The 12,321-nt window shown below is 45.0% G+C and overlaps 1 protein-coding gene across 1 annotated transcript in view; it reads left to right on the plus strand.

Moving 5' to 3' along the window:
• DPP6 (dipeptidyl peptidase like 6) overlaps positions 1-12,321 on the plus strand; it is a 676,815-nt gene that overhangs the window by 425,484 nt on the left and 239,010 nt on the right. Inside the window, exon 6 of the mRNA XM_066584876.1 lies at positions 7,000-7,052. Within this exon, the coding sequence (XP_066440973.1) occupies positions 7,000-7,052 (53 nt within the window). The remainder of the gene's footprint in view (positions 1-6,999; positions 7,053-12,321) is intronic.

A 12,321-nucleotide genomic window follows, 5' to 3' on the forward strand; every position in this document is an offset into this window, starting at 1 on the left:
GAGCCTCTTGCAGTTGTCTCAAATTAGATGGAGGTACTGAAATGCTCTGTATATCTGATGTAAAGGGTTCATCGATTCATGCTGCTAGCTCCAAATTCTGACTTTCCCATCAGCTTAGAAATCTGGATTAATCTGACCAGATGATGATTTTCCGCTGCTCAGTGATACAATTTTTAGACTCTTTTGCCCGCTGGGGTCTCGTCTTTGTGTTTTTCTTAGAGACAACACTGCTAGAACTCGTCTGCTGCTATAGCCGATCCGTACCAAGAAGCAACAACTTGTGTGTTTGAACACGTTGGAGCTCTGGTGTTGTATCTGGCTGTTATTGACTGCGCAGCGCCTGCTCATCAGAACAATTCCTGACATCCTCTTCTGACCCCTTTCTGACAAGTTGTGTTCATCCACAGGATCCTATTGTGCTGGATGCTTTTCCTCAATCACACCATTCTCGGTATACTCTTCATACTGTTACATGAGAAAACCCCACAAGGCTGGCAGTGACACCCCGGCCCCGGAGAGTCTAACACCGATGACCCGGCCCCGTTGGAAATCATTTTCCCATCTAATGTAGATTCACACTGAAACTGATCTACGGAAAACTTGTCATGTGATTTTATGCTGCACTTCGGGGTCACGGAGAGAATTTTCATACAGTGGACCTCCAATCATGAGAGGGATGGAGTTTCTAATAAAGCGGCATAAACCTCATCAAAGGAAAGAGAGGTAGCGCTCTACAGGAAGACAGTGTAACAGGCGTGGGCGCACTCTTGTGAAACTGTCTCAAAGAAAAACTATCTTTGATGCCCATAGCAACCAATCAGAGCGCAGCTTTCATTTTATCCCAGCAGTATAAGAAATGAAATCTGTGTTGTGATTGGTTGCTGTGGGCATCAAAGACAGTTACTCTTCTAAACAGTGTCCTAAATCTGCCCCACTGATTTTCTCACTAAAGTGTGTATTTCTGAAGGGATGATCTATAAGGACACCGCCTGACATTTTTTTCCCCTGTAGTGTCAAAAAAAACCCCCATGTAAATGCATCAATGCTCCGGCGAACAGGACGGCGAGCGGAACGCTACATAAAATAAGATTGAGATTGATTTTTGCTGCTTTTTAATTCCGCTCATATTTCTGGTTTTTACGATTGACGGCGCCGTTACATGGCAGCTGTTGTGCCTCATTCATGAAATTTATTTTTTCTCCTGTTAAAACAAACACCGCACGAAATTACCATATGGGTCAAAATGTCTGCGGCAAGACCATCGTTACTCATCAATGCCGTTATTGGCTCAACGCTGTGAGCACGCAAACTTCGAAGAGCGGTCTCTGGCTCCAGCAGTATATAGTATAGTCCTCTGCTGGTGATAGGCCTACTGTATTGGGCTCACTAAGACAAGGGCCGGCTTCACATGGGCGGATTCAGATCGTGGAATCCAAAACTCGGTAATTGAAAAGCATGCATTTTCGATTTCCCCCCCCCCCCCCCATTCTGCAAGCGGAGGAAAGATCGCAGCACGCTCTATTTTGTTGCGGTTTCCACGCAGCCTTTGTAACCTCTTAATAAAACGACTATTACAATACAGTATAATGCAATACCATAGTATTGCAGTATTCTGCATGAGCAATTATACGATCGCAAGTTTGAGATCATTATGGGAAAATAGGAAAATAAGTAAAATAAAGATTTAATTATTACAGGATTAAAAAAACATTAAACATTATTAACCCCTTCCCGCTGCAGGGCGTAAGTTTACGTCCTGGCAGCAGGGTACTTCCCGCAACAGGGCGTAAACTTATGTCCTGGGGATAGCGCGGGATCACAGCCGGCGTCCCACTGCAACAGCGGAGATGCCCCCCCCCCCGCTGTTAACCCCTTCCCTGCCGTGATCTAAGTAGATCGCGCAGGGAAAGAGTTCACAGAGGGAGCGCGCTCCCTGTGTGTCTCCGGCCAGCTCTCGCGATGTTATCGCGAGAGCCCGGCCTCTCGCCATGGTAACAGGATGCTACACACTGGCGTCCTGTGTTACCAGTGTCTGAGATCGCTGTATAAGCGATAAGGCATGGCAGAGCTACTGCTCTGCCATGCCTTATGACAGCGATCATCAGGGCAGTGGTCAAAGTCCCCCAGGGGGACACAAATGTTGTAAAAAAAAAAAAGATTAAAAAAATGAATTAAAAAGTAAAAAAAAGAGTAAAAAATATTTTTGTTTGCTTTTTCTCAGATTAGCATAAAAAAAGGTAAAAAAAAATAAAACCCCAGATATTTGGTATTGTCGCGTCCGTAACGATGCGTACAATAAGTTGCACATGCTTTTGACTGTGCACGGAAAAAAATGCAAAGAAAAAACGCTAAAAAACTGAGGCAAAATGCAAATTTTTAGCATTTTGCCTCACTAAAAGCGCAATAAAAGTGATCAAAAAAGCTGTAGGTACCCCAAAATGGTACCCGTAAAAACTACAGCTCGTCTCGCAAAAAATAAGCCCTCACAAAGCTCCGTATATTGAAAAAAAAAAAAAAAAGTTACAGGACTTTGAATGCAGCGATTTTGAAAAAAAAGGATTTCCAAAAAAAGTGTTTTTATTGCAGAAAAGTGGAAAAACCTAAAAAAATGTAAGAATTTTGGTATCGTTGTAACCGTACCGACACGCAGAAAAAATGGAATGTCCCATTTATGCTGCATGATTAACGCTGTAAAAAAAAAAAATCTATGTCAGAATTTATGCATTTTCTCTCCATGCTATCATAAAAAAAAAAAGTTTTACAATATAGTTAATGTACCCAAAAATGACTCTGATAAAAACTACAGTTTGCCACGCAACAAACAAGCCCTTACACGGCCGCGTCGACGGAAAAATAAAAAAGTTATGGCTTTTGATAAACGGAGAAGAAAATCCGCCAAAAATTGTTGCGTCCTTAACCTGCATAGTGAATGCCATAGAAAAAAAAATGCAGTCCCAGAATTTTACTTTTTGGGTCACTCCATGTGCAAAAATAAATAACTAAATAAAAAGCTATCAAAGAGTCATATATACTCAGAAATGATCGCAAGTTAGAGCCAACCTACATGAATAAAAAAAAGAGAGAAAATGGGCAAAAATAAAGATTTTTGATTTTTACAAAAAATATGAAAATTTTTTAAAGACACTTTTCCAAATTGTTGCATCCAAAAAAAATGTAAGTAAAAATTGGTATTCCTGCGTCCGTAAAAGTCCAATTTATTAAATGGAACCAATTAAAATTACAGGTCAACTTGCAACAAATGAGCCCCCCATGAAACTGTAAAAAATCCAAAAAGTAAGGACACTATGGGGGTCAAAAGGTGGTGTCAGAAAGCAATTTTTTTTTTTTAAATGGCATTTTTTTTTAAATAGTGCTACTAAAAAAAAATATATACAGTATATATATATATAACTTTGGTTTCACTGTAATCAAAGCGACCTACAGAATCAAGATAACGTCATTTTTATTACACCATTAGACTGCATTCACACAAACGTATATCGGCTTGGTTTTCACGCCGAGCCGATATACGTCGTCCTCATCTGCAGGGGGAGGAGGATGGAAGAGCCAGGAGCAGGAACTGAGCTCCCGCCCCCTCTCTGCCTCCTCTCCACCCCCTCTCCGCCCCTCTGCACTATTTGCAATGAAAGGAGGCGAGGCGGGACGGGTGAGGGCTAAGCTCCGAGAATTAGCCCCGCCCCCGTCCCGCCTCTCCCCATTGCAAATAGTGCAGAGGCGCGGAGAGGAGGCAGAGAGGGGGCAGGAGCTCAGAGCACTGCTCCTGGCTCATCTAGCCTCCCCCCCTGCAGAGAGAGACGACGTATATCGGTTCGGCGTGAAAACCGAGCCGATATATGTTCGTCTGAATCCAGCCTTAACGACATCAAACAAAATCCTCCAAAAATGACGCTGTGGTGGTTTTTTTTCCATTTCCCCCACTTAGTAATTTTTAAGAGTTTTCTAATATATTATATAGCACTGTTGAAAAATACAAACAGTCCTGCAAAAAAAAAGTTAAATGTTATTGTACGGGTCAAAACATCTGCGACCAACCATTGTTACTCAAACACACATTTATTGGCTTTCACCATGTCAGCACGCAAGCCTTAAAGACCGGTCTCACGGGCTCCATTAGTATAGCTCCCTGCCGCTCGATGACTGGCATTGGTGATCAACCTACTGCATCACGCTCACCGAGATTAGCAAAAGGCAAACACTGTGGCTGTCAGAAGACAAACTGGAATGAACCTACCGGCATCATATTTCGAGGCAGCCTACACGCTATATACGGTTCAACGTGGCAAAGAACATGAGTGCTTATAATGCTCTATACAAGGAGCTGCCAACTGTCTTAATTAGTAAGAATATCTGTCATGGGCACTCAATAAAGGCCACTTGTTTTTAATAATTAGCCGTCCCAACCAGTGCATTATAGAGGTAGAGCCATCCACGGACCCTAAGCCTGATAATTGGTATGGTCTCTAATGAGACTGAGGTCATGCAGCGAGCCGCGTCAGATCATGATCCTGAGTCATTTCACCATTGTAACCTTCTGACATTCTACATTTCAAGGTTCAACTCTGATAGCTACGGCAATGAAATGCTGAAGTGTAATTAGGTGGATGGGCAGAAATGGCAAACTCAAGCAAGGTATCAGAGGCTAGACAATGGGCTCTTACTGCGATAATTACATTTTCAAGTTTTAGAAGTTTTGAGTCCTCGGATACAGAGAAGGGCAATTACAGAGGAGGAACACCCACAATAAAGGAATACAAAATTTTGCATGCAAGTAGAAAATACAATGAATTATCACTTTTTTAGGACCCCTTGGTTCTTTTATCATTGGAGCTTCCCTGCATGGAAATTGGAGCCGTGACCCCGGAGAGCAGCATGAAATCACATGACAAGTTTTCCGTGGATCAGTTCCACTGTGAATTCATATTAGATGGGAAGATCCAGCGATCGGAGTGATTCCAACGAGGCTGGGTGATCGGTGCTAGATGTGTGGGATTTTTTCATGTAACACTGTGGAGAGTATATCGAGAATGGCGTGATCGAGGAAAAACACCCATCGAAAGGGGATCCTGTGGACAGAAACAACTCATCACCGAAAGGGGTCAGAGGAGGATGTGCAGTTCAATACAAGGCTTGCACATGTACTCGAATGGACAACTGTTCAATACCACAAAAAAATTGCGTGAGAACATATGCCAGCCTGAAAATAGTCAAATGTATGCAAAGTTTGACTGTGTTATAGCCTATGGATCAGTGAAATGCTACGTTTTCACCCATTACCATGTTTCCCTGAAAATAAGACCCTGTCTTATATTAATTTTTGCCCCTAAAAAGGCACAGAGTCTTATTTTCAGGGGATGTCTTATTATACTTGCCTAGCAGGCTTGGTCCAGGTCCTTCCTGCTGCTCTTCACAGCTCCAACGCACTCCCCACAGTCCTAGGCCACTCATACAGCATGACTTCCTGGTTATGGAAGTTATAGATCCCGCCTCCAGGAAGCGATGACTGTGATTGGTTTTTTGACTGCTGCTCAGCTAATCAATGCAGCGCTGGATGAACTAATGCAATTGCTGTGACTTGTTTACCCAGCACTGCATTAATTGGCTGAGCAATGGAGGAAGAACCAATCAACAGCCATTGCGTTGTAGAGGCAGGATTTATGAATTGAGTTGTGGCCAATCACAGCCATCGCATTGGTTCATCCAGCGCTGCATTGATTAGCTGAGCAGCAGTCAAATACTTCTCTAGAGCAGCACCAATCCTCTAGAGTGCTCTACCCCAAAACATCCAGATAATTCCAAACACACGAAACTTCAGACATGCCTTAAAGACGCACCTCTTGAAAGTAGCATACCAAATCTTCTGATGTAGTCCTTCACCCCCACAGTATGCCCCCTGCCCCTCCCTATGGCTTTCCACTTTTGCCTATCATGTACACCTCCTGTACTAGTCACACCCCGTTTGTGTCCTAAAAACTGTATATCACATTATCGTTGCATTGCTTTGTTCCCCCTCGCTTCTCCGCCTGCCCCAGTACCTTCTGTTATCACCCTCACACCCTTTGTTTCCAAATAATTGAATACCACATGTAACTGTTGTAGTTTCTGTAAATGTTTGTGTTCCCTATTTGCCTCGAAAGCACTGCGGAATAAGTTGGCGCTGTACAAATAAAGATTATTATTAAAGAATTGTCGTGCCAAATTTCACGTTTGTACGACATTGGGAAGTCAGAGAATTAGTGGCAAGTCAGTCAGTCAGTGAGTCAGTCAGTGAGTCAGTCAGTGAGTGAGGGCTTTTGCCTTTATGTATTACAGATGATGTAGCCGTCTGAGGGCTGTTTTTTTACAGGACGAGTTGTATTTTTCAATGCTGCTATTTATTCTGTTATATAATGTAGTGAAAAACTTTTAAAAATCCCAGGTGGAGTGCAATGGAAAAAAATAACTTTTAGTACATTTTATAATAATAAAAGACTTTATTTTCCACCTATATCTACTCTTTTTTTAGTCCTCATATGGGACTTGAACTTGTCATTGTTTGATCGCTTATACCATATACTGCAATACTTCAATATTGCAATATATGGTTATTCTGCTGGCATCCTAATAGGCAGAAATATATGGCAGCCCTGAGGATCTTCAAAATGCCCTGAGAGGGGGGCGTTCGGGACCGCAAACTCCAATCAGGGCATTTAAATGCTGCTATAAGAACTGACAAAGATATTTAAAGGGCTAACAGCCAAGATCAGCATTGACACTGATCATGGCTGTTGCTGGTGAGTGTCAGCCGGTACCCCCTGTGTAAGGAACGCCTGAAAGCATCAAGGGGTTATGGTCACATTTATGTAATTTCTCAGAACTTCCAGTGCAGCTATATAATGACACATCTGGGTGACTACACTACACAGGCTCCGCGGTCCTGACCTGGCGCTGTGGATATTGTATGTCAATGTCCCTTATACATTTTTTCTTTTATGATTGCAGATTTACCAGCACTCGTTTACGGCGCAGTACGCCCTATATAACCTCATCACCGGGTAAGATTTTATATTTTCACCTTAACGCTGATAATCAATGACACAAATGTTTCTGGTGACTTTTTATGTTTTGTGCGGTCCTCATGTGTTTTGCTGCAAAATGTTGATTGGAAGGTGAGGAACTGCTGACCGAACACCAGTGGGCGGGTTTAGTGTAGACCTACTCCCTCCCATCAATCAGTCTGTCCAGTGGCAGTGCACTACCAGTGTTGCAGTAGGCATATAGTTGATTGACAGTGACTGCCAGCCAAGGAGATCCGTAAGGTTAAATCTGTACCTGCTGTCTTATCTGCAAACAAAGCCAGTAAAGTTATGTTAAAGTCATTACTGTGTCCAGCGATGTGATGTCCGTTCCAGAGAAGGCAGTTGGAAAGAGGTCTCCCATGGCCATACAGGGGCTTAAATGAAAACGACCCTCTGATGCTGGACAACCAAAATGGTTTTCACCACTTCGGTCTGTCTGATGCACACTGTGTATTGGTGGTGCATTGTAGGCAGGCGGGTGGCAGGGTTATGGCGCAGCAACGGCAGACGGAGGTGGAAGCAGCAGGTTTTTGCTAATAAACTTTCTTTAATGAAAATAATTACGCTCCATAGGAGGACACTTATACTTGAACGTTGTGTGAAACGTCACACTTAATTATAACGCATATGTGTAATATCCATGTAATCCATCATCTCTTGAAGTGGGCCGCAACAAGTCACCTGGCGGTTTCTTATATCGGCTTCATATGCCCGATGCAGGCTCTTCTTTTTGTAGCCACAAGCTGTGCACTCTGTTGGGGTTGCGTTTTTTTGCACAAGATGCACAACTTCGTTGACGTCCATAATTCTTCCGGTCCATCCGAGCATGCATCTAGTATCTACACCACTTCTGGCATACCGGCCTCTTCCACCCCGTAGGGCCCACGTCTGTACACTAGGACGCACAATACCATACACATGCCACTCTACTCAAGATCTTACCTACTTTATACTACTTTTTCTCTATTCTTTGGATCCATTGGTCTTGGTGTGACTTAACATTCCCATTCTATCATTAACATAAAGATCATTAATCTTATTGGCTACAAAAGGGTTAAACACCATCAAAATCACCACTGTCCTTATAATTATTGTCTGTATCCCTACTACCTTCACGGCAGGCCCATTTGCTCCCTTTCCTGGTGTGCACATCGTTGGCTTTAACAAGGCCGGCCTCACTTAAAGGGGTTGTCCCGCGCCGAAACGGGTTTTTTTTTTTTTTTTTTAACGCCCCCCCCCCCGTTCGGCGCGAGACAACCCCGATGCAGGGGTTAAAAAAACAACCCGCACAGCGCTTACCTGAATCCCGGCGGTCCGGCGTCTTCATACTTACCTGCTGAAGATGGCCGCCGGGATCCTCTGTCTCCATGGACCGCAGGGCTTCTGTGCGGTCCATTGCCGATTCCAGCCTCCTGATTGGCTGGAATCGGCACGTGACGGGGCGGAGCTACATGGAGCTACACGGAGCCCCATTCAGAAAAGAAGAAGACCCGGACTGCGCAAGCGCGGCTAATTTGGCCATCGGAGGGCGAAAATTAGTCTTCACCATGGAGACGAGGACGCCAGCAACGGAGCAGGTAAGTATAAAACTTTTTATAACTTCTGTATGGCTCATAATTAATGCACAATGTACATTACAAAGTGCATTAATATGGCCATACAGAAGTGTATAGACCCACTTGCTGCCGCGGGACAACCCCTTTAAGACTTGTTGGAGGGAGGTACGATCTTGATTGCTGCTCCATATCAAAGTCCCTGTCCATCTGCCCCTCCAGCTCACTGTTTTCCCTTGGACTCCAGCCAGACCTTGCAGCATCAGCCCCAGTCATCGGGGTCCTTTTGGTCCTCCACTTTGCCCCCTGGTCATCAGGGCCTTTTCATAATCTCCTTCTCTGAGACCAAGGAAGCTCAGACCACTCTCTATACTCAATGCCAACACTGCTTCAGTACTGCTGTGCTGCTGACCATTTAACACCCAAGGCTATTGTTTTCTCTGCCCTGTAGCTATGTCCTGAGCTGCGACACAACTCAGAAACTCATATGTAGAATACCGGTGGCGCTGAGAACTTTCTTTCCTGTTTTGGGGTCAGAGCTTCAGCCTTCTATCCACTTTCACTGCTGTGGGGGTGTTCTTCACAGTGTTGGTGTGCTAATCGCATCAATGCTGAAATGACCAGGGGGCAGAACCTGTCCCTCTTCCATAGCGCTCACCAGTGCTTCAAATATCGCGTGCTTTTGGATCCTCCCCGCTGTTGCACTGGCAGGGGAGTACGAACCTTCACCGGCGCTCTGGGTGCCTTTCCAGCACTCCCCCTCTGCCTGACTGGCTTTCGGGCCAGAGAGGACAGGGCTTAGTGGCCACAACCTGGCTGATATTATAGCTCTAAGCTACTACTAACACTGAAAAGGAATGTGGACAGTGCTTGGTAGTCTAAAACACCACATGCTGGTAAATTATGGTGCTTATAGTTTATGTGACGTGCAGTCTGGGGGAGCCTCTTTTGATACTTACCCGGTCTCCTGTTTCTGCGGTGTCAGCCGGCAAAGTCATTGTGGGAACAGCAAACTTAACTCTTTACGGAAGGAAATACGTATGCATTTCCATTCATATCTATGTACAGCCTTCTGAAAAAAGTCACGCTTGCTATGCCTGCGCTGACTTTGCCAAGAGACACTGCAAGAACGGTAGTCCGGGTGAGTATGAAAACGGGCTCCCCGGACTCCACATCATCTAGACTATAACCACCACAACCTAGTTTTTGGTGCTTATAGTTGGTAACCGGTTCCCTTTAAAGAAAACTCATCGGATATAAAGACCTTCTAAATCTTTCAGAGCTATAAAGTAGAGTTGTAACACAGTAAAGGGTCTGATCTGCGCTGCCTGAGAAAAACACCGCCTGAAGGCTGGCAGGACCGGCTTATTGAATTTTCGGATATAAAGTATCAGTCTCAGGCTTCAGGGTCTTCCTTTCATCTGAGTTTGATCTCGGTATCAGATGTTCTCAATCAACTTTTGGCCATTGAGTGTCTATACGCTGAATGACTCAGGATCAATTCTGTAGCCGGCACTTTTTATTTCAAGAACTGCATCAAAGCTCCTTCACGCTCCCTCGGGTTTATAAAGTCTGGGATAGGACGGCATCCAAAGTAACTTGGTAGTTCACTATAAACTAGGAGATGGGAGTTGATAGTGAAGAAGTCGAAGTTGCATGATGTGTGATTGGCTATCCGCTCATAGTAAGAACATACTACATGTATACAGATACAGCAAAGTTAAACCTGCTGAAGTCCTCTTATTTTAACACGACTTAAGCCATTGGACAGGAAAATAAATGGTGTTACTGTACTTTTTTTAATGTCTTGGGTCAGGTTAACACTAGAGATGAGCGAACGCGTTCGTCCGAGCTTGATATTCGTGCGAATTTTAGGGTGTTCGGGATGTTCGTTATTCGTAACGAACACCATGCGGTGTTCTGGTTACTTTCACTTCCTTCCCTGAGACGTTAGCGCGCTTTTCTGGCCAATTGAAAGACAGGGAAGGCATTACAACTTCCCCCTGCAACGTTTAAGCCCTATACCACCCCCCTGCTGTGAGTGGCTGGCGAGATCAGGTGTTCGCCTAATATAAAAGTCGGCCCCTCCCGCGGCTCGCCTCAGATGCGGTGTGAGTTAGATGAGGGACAGTGCTGTTTATACCGGAGCTGCTGTAGGGAAAGAATTGGTAGTTAGTGTAGGCTTCAAGACCCCCAAAGGTCCTTATTAGGGCCACTGATAGCTGTGTGTTGGCTGCTGTTAGCAGTGGGATTTTTTTTCTTCTCAAAATCGCCTCTGCAGACCGTTGCACCTGGCATTAGGGACAGAAGTGCTGCATAGGCAGGGAGAGTGTTAGGAGTGAGTGTAGCCTTCAAGAACCTCAACGGTCCTTTCTAGGGCCATATTTATCCGTGTGCAGTACTGTCCAGGCTGCTGTTAGCTGTGCTGCATTTTTTGTGGGCTTCTCAAAATCGCCTCTGCAGAGCATTCCACCCTCCATTGATACTGCAGGGAAAGAATTGTATAGGCAGGGCCACAACACAGTTATTATTCATAGAATATACGCAGTGCTGCCTTTTGGTGGGAAAAAACTGAAAACAAATCTATTTGTCCAGCCTCTGTCCGTCCTAACGCCTGTGGACACGTGTGAGCTGCGTGAAAAACATTGCTAAATCATACGCACCCAGCTACGCTTTACTGCTGGCTTCGCCATTTGCTTTCCTTAATTGGGAAAAAAAATACCTGCTCTGCCAGAGTTATAATAACTCTGCTACCCTCACGTTCTGTGACACATTAGCAGGGACACAGCACAGTTATTAAACTTCTCCTGTTCATAGAATATACGCAGTGCTGCCTTTTGGTGGGAAAAAACTGAAAACAAATCTATTTGTCCAGCCTCTGTCCGTCCTTACGGGCTGTGGACACGTGTGAGCTGCGTGAAAAACATTGCTAAATCATACGCACCCAGCTACGCTTTACTGCTGGCTTCGCCATTTGCTTTCCTTAATTGGGAAAAAAAATACCTGCTCTGCCAGAGTTATAATAACTCTGCTACCCTCACGTTCTGTGACACATAAGCAGGGACACAGCACAGTTATTAAACTTAGATAATTCATTCACTAGAGGCAGTGGGGCCTTTCGTTTTCCAAAAAGGGCAAAAATTATATTTGGCCTGCAGTCTTGCGCCAATTTATTTCCTGCCTGTGAAATCAAATCACTGGTAATACAGCATGCTGAGGGGTAGGGGTAGGCCTAGAGGACGTGGACGCGGCCGAGGACGCGGAGGGCCAAGTCAGGGTGTGGGCACAGGCCAAGCTCCTGATCCAGGTGTGTCGCAGCCGACTGCTGCGCGATTAAGAGAGAGGCACGTTTCTGGCGTCCCCACATTCATCGCCCAATTAATGGGTCCACGCGGGAGACGGTTATTAGAAAATGAGCAGTGTGAGCAGGTCCTGTCCTGGATGGCAGAAAGTGCTTCGAGCAACCTATCGTCTACCCGCAGGTCTGCGCCGTCCACTGCTGCCAATCCGAATCCTCTGTCTGCTGCTCCTCCTTCCTCCCAGCCTCCTCACTCCACTACAATAACACCTGCTCAGGAGCGGGAGCACTCCCAGGAACTGTTCTCGGGCCCCTGCTTAGATTGGGCAGCAGCGGTTCCTCTCCCACCAGAGGAGTTTATCGTCACTGATGCCCAACCATTCGAAAGTTCCCG

The sequence above is a fragment of the Eleutherodactylus coqui genome, chromosome 12 (assembly GCF_035609145.1).
Source record: "Eleutherodactylus coqui strain aEleCoq1 chromosome 12, aEleCoq1.hap1, whole genome shotgun sequence".
NCBI classification, from domain to species: Eukaryota; Metazoa; Chordata; class Amphibia; order Anura; family Eleutherodactylidae; genus Eleutherodactylus; species Eleutherodactylus coqui.